This window comes from Stigmatopora argus, chromosome 11, assembly GCF_051989625.1.
Source record: "Stigmatopora argus isolate UIUO_Sarg chromosome 11, RoL_Sarg_1.0, whole genome shotgun sequence".
In the NCBI taxonomy this organism is placed as follows: domain Eukaryota; kingdom Metazoa; phylum Chordata; class Actinopteri; order Syngnathiformes; family Syngnathidae; genus Stigmatopora; species Stigmatopora argus.
Genome location: NC_135397.1, coordinates 17,155,262 through 17,168,249, shown reverse-complemented (window position 1 = coordinate 17,168,249; position 12,988 = coordinate 17,155,262). Strand labels below are relative to the sequence as shown.

Here is a 12,988-nt window from a genome sequence, read left to right as displayed (position 1 = left end):
GTATGTATGTATGTATGTATGTATGTATGTATGTATGTATGTATGTATGTATGTATGTATGTATGTATGTATGTATGTATGTATGTATGTATGTATGTATGTATGTATGTATGTATGTATGTATGTATGTATGTATGTATGTATGTATGTATGTATGTATGTATGTATGTATGTATGTATGTATGTATGTATGTATGTATGTATGTATGTATGTATGTATGTATGTATGTATGTATGTATGTATGTATGTATGTATGTATGTATGTATGTATGTATGTATGTATGTATGTATGTATGTATGTATGTGTATATATATAAAAATATATATATGTGTGTGTGTACACGTATCTGTGTATATGTATATATGTGTGTATGTACACGTATGTGTGTATATATATATATTTCAGCAACACGCTTATTTATATATTTATTCATGTATTTATTTATTAACCTACTTATTACCTATCTATTTGTGTCTAAAATGCCTTTCCTATTTCTGCATCCTCACCCTCTTGCTACTGTGACAACGAAATTTCCCGAATACAGGATGAATAAAGTTATCCAATCCAATCCGCTTTTACTATAAACGGCAAATTGTGAAAATTAAAATGTTGAGCGAATTCGTTTTTGACTTTGACTGTATTTTTTTTATTTTTTTATTTTAAGATGGGGCTGGTTAAGCGGCAGCTGGTTGCGGTAGCTCCATCCACTCTTGCTCGTTTTGTGTTTTTGCTGATTTTAAATCGTTTTTAATTGCATTTTTGTATTTCTTAATGCTTTCCCATATACTGTGCTTTTTGCTTTGTGCTTTGTTGTTTTGTGACTCAACTCCACCCGTCGCATGGCTTGGTTTCTTTATGCTAGTCCTAGACATTTTTGGAGCCGTTCAGCCGTGCCTCCTCCAGACCGAGCATTCCATCATTGGGAGAGTTGTGTGTGTTCTCTTTGCCCACTACGAAATATGATTTTTGACGTTTGGCAGCTCTACCATGGGAGTGTTAAACCCAGTCTTCCATTCATCCCCCTCTTTATGCGCACCAAATGGTAAGCATTGCCCAAGTCAATTGAAAATTGAAGCGAAACACAATGGTGTGAAAGCAGACTCCAGTACGTGTAGTGGGTACTTGCTCTTAACAGTGATGTTGTTAAGGCCCCTATAATCTCCGCACGGCTGGACTCTAGTCCTTTATAATTACAAAGAAAACCCAGCCCCAATGGATTTTGGATGGTCGAAGCAACCACGCCACAAAAGACGATGAAAAGTAATTGTTTAATGCCTCTTGCTCAGGCTTTAAACCTGATACATATTAGTGGAGGACAACGGGTGTGAAGCAGGGAGTTCTGCTCATCACCACACACCTGGTCTATGCAATGGAAAAACACAAGCAGATCAGCAGCAGAATATGACAAAAATAGTCATGGCAAAAGATTACCGTATTTTCCCCACTATAAGCAATTATAAGGGGCACCTTCAATGAATGACATATTTTAAAACTTTTTCCATATATAAGGCACTACACTAGAGGCTGGGGTTGCGTTAATATGCATCCATTAGACCAGGGGTAGGGAACCTATGGCTCGGGAGCCACATGTGGCTCTTTTGATGGGTGCATCTGGCTCTTTGCTAACCTGTGAGCTAAAATATGGAAATTGCTGGTGACCGAACTGAGATATTACATCTAGAACTGCTTTAATCTTCTTTTTTTGCATTAGACTCTTCTGGAATGCATCCTCTCATTGATTAGCAAAAGCATAAGAATCTTTTAAAAAATATTCATTTTTTTCCACTTTAAAAGTGGTGAAATTACAAAAAAAATTGAAAAGGAACTCATTTACATGTATGTATTTTGACTTTTAAATTCGTAGTATGGCTCACAAGGAATAACATTTGAAAATATGAATTGTTTGTGGCTCTCTTCGTCAAAAAGGTTCCCGACCCCTGCATTAGACGCTAAAGGGAATGTCAACAAAACAGTCAGATGGGTCGGCCAAACTTTATTAATAGATTACAAATCAGCCTTCTGACAACTCCATTCACTCCCACCATGAATAAACAACTGTTTTATTATTTTCTCCGAGGTAAAGTATTAGTATTTTCGTGGCACAGCAATAGCACAATAACTCATGTTGAACAACTGGGCGAATGCGGCATCCAACACGCTTGCTTCATCTCATCAAAGTCTCAATTAATCAAGTCAGCAATTCCTGCCGTCCTGAAAGCTCGGACCACAGTTGAGACTGATAAATCAGCCAGGCATTTACGATCCACTGGCAGATAGTGGCGTATGTCGTCCGGCGCTGTCTCCCCGTCTTGGTAAACGTGTGTTCGCCTTTTGTCATCCACTGCTCCCATACAGTTTGCAGTCTAGCTTTAAATGCTCTATTGACGCCAAAATCTAGCGGCTGGAGTTCTTTTGTCAATCCACACGGAATGATGGCGAGCACTGAATTAGTGTGCTCAATCGAGCTCAACCGAAATGAAATGCAGTTTTATATATCCCAGCATGCACCGCGCACTACTTCTACGGGAGAAAAGAGTAGGCTGCTGCTTACGGTAGTTGCGAGACCTGTTGTGGCTCAATATTGATCCATATATAATATATAGTTTGCAGTCTAGCTTTGAATGCTTTTGAATTCTCTGTTGACGCCGATATCTAGCGGCTGGAGTTATTTTGTAAATGACGGCAAGCACTGAATTAGTGTGCTCGCCATCATTCCGGGTGGATTGACTAAAGAACTATTATATCACAGCTACTACTTCTACGGGGGAAATGGAGTCGGCGGCTGCTTACCGTAGTTGAGAGACCTGTTGCGGCTCAATATTGATCCATATATACAGTGGGGCAAATAAGTATTTAGTCAACCACCAATTGTGCAAGTTATCCTACTTGAAAAGATTAGAGAGGCCTGTAATTGTCAACATGGGTAAACCTCAACCATGTGAGAGAGAATGTGGAGAAAAAAACCTGAAAATCACATTGTTTGATTTTTAAAGAATTTATTTGCATATCATGGTGGAAAATAAGTATTTGGTCAAGACCAAAGGTTCATCTCAATACTTTGTTATGTACCCTTTGTTGGCAATAACGGAGGCGAAACGTTTTCTGTAACTCTTCACAAGTACACACTGTTGCTGGTGTTTTGACCCATTCCTCCATGCAGATCTCCTCTAGAGCAGTGATGTTTTGGAGCTGTCGTTGGGCAAGACGGACTTTCAACTCCCTCCACAGATTTTCTATGGGGTTGAGATCTGGAGACTGGCTAGGCCACTCCAGGACCTTGAAATGCTTCTTACGAAGCCACTCCTTTGTTGCTCTGGCTGTGTGTTTGGGAACATTGTCATGCTGAAAGACCCAGCCACGTCTCATCTTCAATGTCCTTGCTGATGGAAGGAGATTTTTACTCAAAATCTCTCGATACATGGCCCCATTCATTCTTTCCTTTACACAGATCAGTCGTCCTGGTACCTTTGCAGAAAAACAGCCCCAAAGCATGATGTTTCCACCCCATGCTTATCAGTGGATATGGTGTTCTTCGGATACAATTCAGTACAGTATTCTTTCTCCTCCAAACACGAGAACCTGTGTTTCTACCAAAATGTTATATTCTGTTACTGTGGTCCCAGCTCTCTGTAGGTTATTCACTAGGTCTCCCCGTGTGGTTCTGGGAATTTTGCTCACCGTTCTTGTTATCATTTTGACGCCACGGGGTGAGATCTTGCATGCAGCCCCAGATCGAGGGAGATTATCAGTGGTCTTGTATGTCTTCTATTTTCTTGATTTCTTTACACCAAGCGTTTTTCATATTGCTGATTCAGTCTTCCCAGCCTGGTGCAGGTCTAAAATTTTGTCTCTGGTGTCCTTTGACAGCTCTTTGGTCTTGGCCATAGTAGAGTTTGGAGTGTGAGAGACTGAGGTTTTGGACAGGTGTATTTTATACTGATGATGAGTTAAAACAGATGCTATTAATACAGGTGTAACAAGTGGAGACCTCATTAGACCTCGTTAGAAGAAGTTAGACCTCTTTGACAGCCAGAAATCTTGCTTGTTTGTAGGTGACCAAATACTTATTTTCCACTCTAATTTGGAAATAAATTCTTAAAAAGTCAAACAATGAGATTTTCTGTCTTTTTTTCCACATTTTGTCTCTCATGGTTGAGGTTTACCCATATTGACAATACATGCCTCTCTAATATTTTCAAGTAGGAGAACTTGCACAATTGGTGTTTGACTAAATACAGACGCTCCCCTACTTACGAACGAGTTAGGTTCCGAGCAATTGTTCATAAGTTGAATTTGTTTGTAAGTTGATTCAGTGCTATATTTTGTATTATAATTTATGTTTAAGGCCTATATAAGTATATTGAAGGTTTATATAAGTGCATTTGTATGTTTAAGGCTTGTATAAGTAACACACATTGGTTTGTACTGAAAAAAACATTTAATAAAATGGAGAGAATATGTACAGTACTGTATAGAGAGAGAGAGAGAGAGAGAGAGATTTATGTATTAGAAACTGGCCGAATAAAGCGATCTAACAAAGATTGAATATATTTGGGTCCTGCTGCTCGATCTTTCTGTTTATAAATGGTACTGACGGTCGAACGATTCAATGCCCGTGAAACGCTCACCACTCTCACGCGCATCAAGCTTCGTTATTATTGCCACTCGTTTCAAATGAAATGGCTTGCCTCTTCCTTGCAACTCCCTCAATAGAAGCATTTCGCTTTTTACCAACCATATTCAATAATGGATGCACGAGATATTTAATGATACAAATGAAAAAGGTTCTTTGCCCACTGGAGATACGTTCACGCACTTCCGCATTGCAACGAAGAAGGTAGATGCTGGGTGAGCTGAGCCCTCACAGCGCCAGGTGTATTAGCGGCGGAAAGAAGCACTACTCGGAAAAAAATACAAAATTGGACTTACGAACATTTTGCGACTTAAACGCAATTTGCAGACATGTTCATATGTACCGTTGTTCATAAGTTTAATGTTCGTAAGTAGGCGAGCGTCTGTACTTATTTTCCCCACTTTAAGGTGCACTGGATTATAAGCCGCATGGTCAGCTTTTGAAAAAATGTAAGGCTCTTAGGTGCGCCTTATAGTGCAGAAAATATGTTATACCTCTTTACTGTAAGATGATTTAGCAAAAATATGACAGATTTCAATAAGCATTTTACAATTTTTCTTGTCAGTCAGAAATATATATTGTGCTTATGTTTATTTTTACAGTACTTTCTTGGACTCGGTGACGAGAAGAGCAATGGGCGAGCAAGCAGTACAACTTGCCAAGGCTGTGCGGTACTCTTCTGCTGGTACTGTGGAGTTTCTGGTAGATTCTTCCAAAAACTTCTACTTTCTGGAGATGAACACACGGCTACAAGTTAGTGTTAGAACCTGAGTGGTGAATTTCATGTGCATATCATGTGCATACTTTTTCATGTTTTGAAAATTAACTGATACCGAATAGGATAAATCGATGCCAACTCACCCAATGATTTTTTCCCCTTTTTTATTATGCGTTTTAGCAAAATTTAATTTAAAGTCCCACTTTTACAGATTTTTGAATATCAATTAAATGATACAATCCTGTCAAAGAGTATTTAAAAATAAACAAACAAGAGTTACACAGATCCATCATTTTTTCAGTCTGTGCTACTCCTGACCACAGTAAATACATAAGGAGGTGTTGAACCTCCACTCGCATTCTTCAGGTGAAAGTCCGGTGCAGCCAAGTTGCATCGGTTCCATATCATCTGCTGGAAGGGTTCATCCCGGTCCAGTTGACATGATGGGGCCAGACCGGAAGGCGGAAACGGCCGAGAAGGAGAGACCCAGGCACGTTGATTTATGGTGCTGCCTCGATCGGTTAAACATCAGGTTATCTAGTCGGATGGCCAGGTTCGGTGCAGGGAAGGACCCTCATGTAGACAACAGCTGACACAGTAAGGAAATAGTTAGGCAGGTTGTCAGTGAGGACAGATAATGATGTGCAGAGCTGGAAAGTATGTAGAAGTCAATGCGAAGGTACCAAAGCTCTGTTCAGAAAGGGCATTGAAAACAGACGTGGAGGTCATAAATCGTGAGGCTAAGCCACTGGCTAAGCGAGGCAGAGATCCATTGAAGGCGAAAAAGATGATGATACACTGAAGGACACACAGGGAGACGAAAAACACAAAACAACTGACGTACTATGAAGCCAATTTGATCAGGCGACGTGGTGGTGCGTCATCTTATAGGTAGCAGATGATGGTTGCTCTCAGGTGGCCGCTCCAGTTGTCTAACCTGTAATCAAGCAAACAATGTTTGTCTTGTTGTACTTGGAATTACATATCTGATCATAAAAAATGAAAACTAGGCAAATAATTGTTTCATTGCCTTTGTGGGCAATCAATTCCAGGTTCCCCATAATGGGGCCACAGTCAATACTGCCATTGCATGGAAATGTACAGTGGTAAAAATCACCAATTGTGCAAGTTCTCCTAGTTGAAAAGATTAGAGAGGCCTGTAATTGTCAACATGGATACAGCTCAACCATGAGAGACAGAATGTGGAGAAAAAAAAACTGAAAATCACATTGTTTGATTTTTAAAGAGTTTATTTCCAAATTACAGTGGAAAATAAGTATTTGGTCACCTACAAACAAGCAAGATTTCTAGCTAAAAAGAGGTCTAACTTCTAACAAGGTCTAACGAGGTCTCCACTCCTTACCTGTATTAATTAATAGCGTCTGTTTTAACTCATTATCGGTATAAAAGACACCTATCCACAACCTTAGTCCCTCACACTCCAAACTCCACTATGGCCAAGACCAAAGAGCTGTCGAAGGACACCAGAGACAAAATTGTAGACCTGCACCAGGCTGGGAAAACAGAATCTGCAATAGGTAAAATGCTTGGTGTAAAGAAATCCAGAAAATAGAAGACATACAAGACCACTGATAATCTCCCTCGATCTGAGGCTCCATGCAAGATCTCACCCTGTGGCGTCAAAATGATAACAAGAACGGTGAGCAAAAATCCCAGAACCACACAGGGGGGACCTAGTGACTGACCTACAGAGAGCTGTGACCACAGTAACAAAGGCTACTATCAGTAACACAATTCGCCGCCAGGGACTCAAATCCTGCAATGCCAGATGTGTCCCCCTGCTGAAGCCAGTACACATCCAGGTCCGTCTGCGGTTCGCTAGAGAGCATTTGGATGATCCAGAAGAGGACTGGGAGAATGTGTTATGGTCAGATGAAACCAAAATAGATATTTTTGGTAGAAACACAGGTTCTCGTGTTTGAAGGAGAAATAATACTGAATTGCATCCAAAGAACACCATACCCACTGTGAAGCATGGGGGTGGAAACATTGGATTGGATTGGATAACTTTATTCATCCCGTATTCGGGAAATTTCGTTGTCACAGTAGCAAGAGGGTGAGAATGCAGGAAAGGCATATAGGAAAGGCATTTTAGACATAAATAGATAGGCAATAAGTAAGTTAATAAATAAAATAAATACATGAATAAATATATAAATAAATAAGCATGTTGCTGATGTATATATATATATATATATATATATATATATATATATATATATATATATATATATATATTGAATTTCGCATCGCGCACATAACCTAGTGGAGGAAGGCTATGCTGAGCCTATTCCAGCATTTTTGGGGTTTCGAATCACCCTTGAAAATGTCTCCTAAGCCTCTTGGGCCATCTAAGGCATCCAATGAGCCCATGAAAAAAACAAGACATTGTTAGGTTTGGTTTGGGTTATTATTTCATTTTCTCCTCTGTGTGCGTGTATGTTCGCTTTTTACCCTTGTTAGTCCCTCCTGGCTTGCCTTTCCTCTCGCCCGGCTGCGCGTTGATGATTAGTTCTGGTTTTCTCAATTCATTTCATTTTCTGAACTGCTTTATCCTCATTAGGGTTGCAGGGGTGCTGGAGCCAATCCCAGCCGTCTCTGGGCCAGAGGTGGGGGACACCCTGATTCGGTGGCCAGCCGATCGCAGGGCACAAGGAGACGGACAACCATGCACACTCACACCCATACCTAGGGGCAATTTAGAGTGTCCAATTAGCCTACAATGCATGTTTTTGGAATGTGGGAGGAAACCAGAGTACCCGTAGGAAACCCACGCAGGCCGGGGAGAACATGCAAACTCCACACAGATGGAAATGACCTGGATTGTAACCCAGGACCCCAGAGCTGTGAGGCCAACGCGCTAACCACTCACTCCACCGGGCCGCCCTAGTTCCGGTTTTGTCTATTTAAACCCCACTTATTATTTTGTCAATGTCGGATCGTCTGATTTACCCTGCCATATTTTCACGTTTCCTCGTTCCTTGTTCCTCGCTTCCCCATGTTTTCCTCCGTCAAGTTTGATTTTGTTATTCGACGCCAAGTCTGTTGTTACTTTCTTTGCCTCCATTTTAAGTTATTAAAGTTTCGTTTGAGCACACATCCCCTCGTCCCTTGCCAACTTCCCTGCACTCAGGTCCACTCCACGATTCCACACCACAACGTCGCCTTAAATGTTACAGACATGATGACAGTGACCGAAACGTGATGTTGCCACATATGCTAAAGACGGGCAATATGCCCATGTAGCCATTACGGCATAAATGAATTTATCGTGTTTTTTATCAAAAAAGAAGCAAACATTCGGAAAGCAGCAACAATATCCCTTTCCAAGGACAGCAAGCGAGTGGTAACCAGTAGGAATGAGAAATGAACCAGCATTATGTGGGATTCACACCGTAGAAAAGGCCGTGAAGCTCGCATGATGGGGGAGGACGTCAACACACTGCTGGAGAGCCACTACAACCTCCCAACTGATGAGGACCTCATTGAAATGATGCCATCGTGAAGTGAGGAAGAAGAGGCAGTGGCAACGGCAAGGATGAAGGCTGTGGTCTTACTTTAAGAAATCTGCAGGAGATCTTCAATATGGCACACAGTTTGCAACAACAGGTCCAGGACAAAGATGACAACCTTGTTGTCGCCATTGAATTTGGCAGTCGTCTTCACATTGTCATGTCCTTGTACAAAATTATATATTTACAAAAAAAAGAAACAACAGTCACAACTCCCCATCACCATGTGCGCCGAAAACCTTTCGCAAAAGCTCCTCTTGCTGCTCCTACGGCGCCTCCTGAAGATTCCACCGATGATCCAATCTCGAATTTTAAATTTTAAATCAAGCCTTGGGTAACTATTTTAACTCTGAGAGCAGTACTTTTAGATTTGTTTTAATTATAAATTATGTTTAGGTATTAATACATGTCTTTTCATATGCCTATAATTGTAACATTTAATAAATACACTTCTTGACAAATGTACTTGTATTTTTGTAAAGGCACCAAAACATGTATTATGGTAGTAATAATGGGGGTGATCCTACTTCACAGTTTTTCAATTATCGCGGCCATGTCTGGTATTATTTGAGTATCATGTATGCGCATTGTTTAGAAACCAAAACATGTAAAAACGTAAATCAAACATTTTTACATCTTGAAAGAAATAAAGGATGTGAAGATGCAATTAGTAACAGTAGCACAGAGCGAAGATGAGCACATTATTTTCAAAGAATTGACCTGTCACATTTTCACGTTTCAAACGAACTGGGATACACTCGGTTATAAGGCATGGAGAATCAGGAAGTTCCAATTCGAAAGCTGCGGTGGAATACATTAACATTTTTGCCTCGGTTATCGCACAAGAAAGTTTAAATTTTGTGTAACGTAACATTGAAACTTATTTTTAAGTGTGTGTATAGTAATCTCAGTTCATTTAATTTAAATTTAAAGTTTATATTATATTACGAGCGCGTTGCCATGCGTCAAGTCTCCTGTAATTTCTCTCTCTCTTGTCCGCGCACTCCGCGGTAAATCTGTAATGAGTAATGTCACATTTTAGTATTGAAGATCATAACCACTAGATAGGTATTTGTTACCTTCTCAGTAGGTGGTGAATTAGAACAAATAAAAAGATGTTTTTCCATTGTAATATCCCGTTTTTGGTGTTTTTTTCAGAGGGTGTGAACGGATTAATTTGTATTTCCGTATTTACACACATAAGCCGCTTTTGTCAGACAAAGAAATTATAACTGAATTGAGGGTATGGCTTATATGCGCATAAAAACATGATATGCACAAAACTGCAATTTGACGACGCAATGACACGATGACGTCATGGCGCAATGGCGCCGTGATGTCATGATGCAAGACAATGCGGCCGATACAATCATTTATTTAAAATTACAGTAATGCCTCGACATACAAGTGCCCCGACATACGAGCAATTTGAGATACAAGTAACATTTGGAGCAAATATTTATCTTGAGATACGAGACAAATTTTGATATACGAGCATACAGCGGACGCAAGAGGCTGCTCATAAGAACATCATGGGCTCTCTTTCTGGTCGCAACTCCCTCGTGTATTGTCTCTACAAGCACTGGGCGGAGCATTGCATTTTTTCAGTGTTTTTTCCCCGTTAGTCAATGTGAATGGCGGAGCGATCGCTAATACGAGAGCAGTATATACTACTTCTCGTTGGCAAGTGGTTGTGCCTTATCCTATTGTGAGGACATTTATGTGCATCATTTTGAAGGAAGACAAAAGCAAACAACCCTCAATAGGTTGCATCTGAAAGTCAGGGTAGAGCCAACCCGGGAGAAGAAAGGTATAAAAATTTAAAACAAAATTAGAATTAAGTTTAGTGCAAGTTTAGAATAACTTATTTTTGAGTGTCTTTATGACGTTTTCTCTTTTTTATGTTACGTACAAGTTGTTTGGTTTCAAGGGCATCAACTTTTGGTCACACAATTTTAGGAGATTTAAGTAATATTAGGGGGAAAAGTAATAAAATTAAAATTAAAACATTTCATTGCTTACTTTTACATCACGTGAGCCGGAAGTTTTTCGCGGTCCGCAGACATCAACTTTTGGTCGGTGAAAAATTTGATTTTGGAATAATTTTTGGAGTATATATATATAGAATATATCTCATTAAACAAATTCACGTATCCTCGCTGGTTTCGGTGTAAGCAGGAGTTTATGTATTAGAAAGGAAAGCCATTGAAAAAGAAAAACTGACTGGGGCTTTTCGATCTTGCACATTTCAAACTCAATTTTTCAAGCCTCCAGGATTATAGAACATTTTGGAAGATTTTTATGTACATTTGAGATAAGGAACCATATTTTATGTCTGACTAATCTTAAAAAAATAACATGGATAATGTTTAAAATGTACTAATGAACTGCAAAATTGGCCTTATAAGTGCTTAAAAAGGGTTTGAATTTGGTAAATTGCTTACGAACCGTGTTGGTAAATAATGACAATAAGTTTTGAACCACTTATTCCACCAGTCTCTTTCAACTCAAACAAGTGTGATCGACACGTGTTTTCAAGATCCACAAATATATTTTCCCTTGTACTTTCAAGATCTTTTCTATCATTGATTTATTCAACACAAAGGTAGAATAAGCCGAAACGGAAGGGTGGGGGTGGTTATCTCGAACTGCCCATTGAATGCTCATCATCTCGAGTCAAATCCAGCAAGTTTTTGTGAGCAGACATGAGCGTGTACACCTACTGTCAAAAGTTTTGAGACACGTTCTTCTTCTACTGAATGATTGAACTGGACACAGCGTTGTCGCCGTGACGTTCACACATCGACGGCTCTGCGGCTGGAATGGGCAATGGGTGTCACATTTGAAATGACGGGCTTGGTGTTGCGTTGGTAGTAGTGGCTTCCTTCCACACCCATGAAAAAAAATGACAACCGTTCAGTTGGGTGAAAAAGTGAAACCAATCACTCACCCTATGCTTATGAGTCACATACTTTCTGCACCTCAACATGAAACAACTTTTTTTAATACTCACTAAAACGAATATGAACCGCAAAGTAGCAAAAAACTGTATTAGCTCATGCAATGATAAAAAGTTTATCAGCATACATACCTGCTTCATTGGTGGCCCAGAACAAAGATCGCGGGAGATTGGTTCCTTGGAAATCTTGTACGAAGAAAGGTTGAGCACTCCTGGTTTAGAGTATTCAATCAGCCTACTTTGTATGTATTTGGGATGTGGGAGGAAACTGGAGTACACAACGGAAATACCTACGCAGGCATGTGGAGAACATCCAAACTCCCCACAGGAAGGTCGGAAATCGACAGGGATTAAATCCTCATTCTCATAACTGTGACACGGACATATTCCTAATGTTTTTTAAAAAAATATTTATTTTTTCTTTTGACTCTAGGTTGAACACCCAGTAACAGAGTGCATTACTGGTCTTGATCTGGTTGAAGAGATGATCCGAGTTGCCATGGGTTACCCACTGCTGCACAAACAGGAAGATATTCCAATAAATGGGTGGGCTTTGGAAAGCCGCATCTATGCTGAGGTTTGAATTGCTTGCTCTCTAATACGTACATCCTTTACTGATACACTTCAAAGTTTATTTTTTAAAATCCAGATAACTCTTTCAGTGCCAAGTGTTTTCCACAGACAAACCTACAATACCATCCAATATTGAGCATTTTCACTCCTCTCTATGCCGACAGAATGTTGTCATGATTATAGAAACTTGGAAAGCGGAAAAAAGTAGATTCTAATTTATCCCATTATTTAGTAAATGGTGTTTGAAAATAGATGGTTTGAAAGCGAGCGATCTCGTACCAAAATATGATTTTTTTTTGGTCAAAATATATCTTCTGCACCAGAGTTGGTGTTAGTTATTAAAAAGAGGAAAACTTGTTTAAAAAGTTACCTGACCTGCCGCAATATGTGAATATCCCCGATGTAGGGACAGTGTTTGTATTGTCTATTTAATATTATTTGGACTTTTAAAACCCTCTCTGTACAATTATTTAACTCAACATAACAATACTGTTCAGTATTCTTACACTAAAAAGAACAACTGTTAAGAAATAACATCTCATCTCATCTAATTTTGTGAACCGCTTTATC

General features: G+C 39.6%; 1 protein-coding gene across 3 annotated transcripts in view; it reads left to right on the top strand.

Moving 5' to 3' along the window:
- pcca (propionyl-CoA carboxylase subunit alpha) overlaps window positions 1–12,988 on the top strand; it is a 139,935-nt gene that overhangs the window by 98,787 nt on the left and 28,160 nt on the right. For 2 of the 3 annotated variants that reach the window (XM_077613363.1, XM_077613365.1), the window contains 2 exons: window positions 5,238–5,388; window positions 12,279–12,422. In XM_077613363.1, coding sequence (XP_077469489.1) covers window positions 5,238–5,388; window positions 12,279–12,422 — 295 coding nt within the window. The remainder of the gene's footprint in view (window positions 1–5,237; window positions 5,389–12,278; window positions 12,423–12,988) is intronic. The other variant, XM_077613364.1, reaches the window with a different exon arrangement.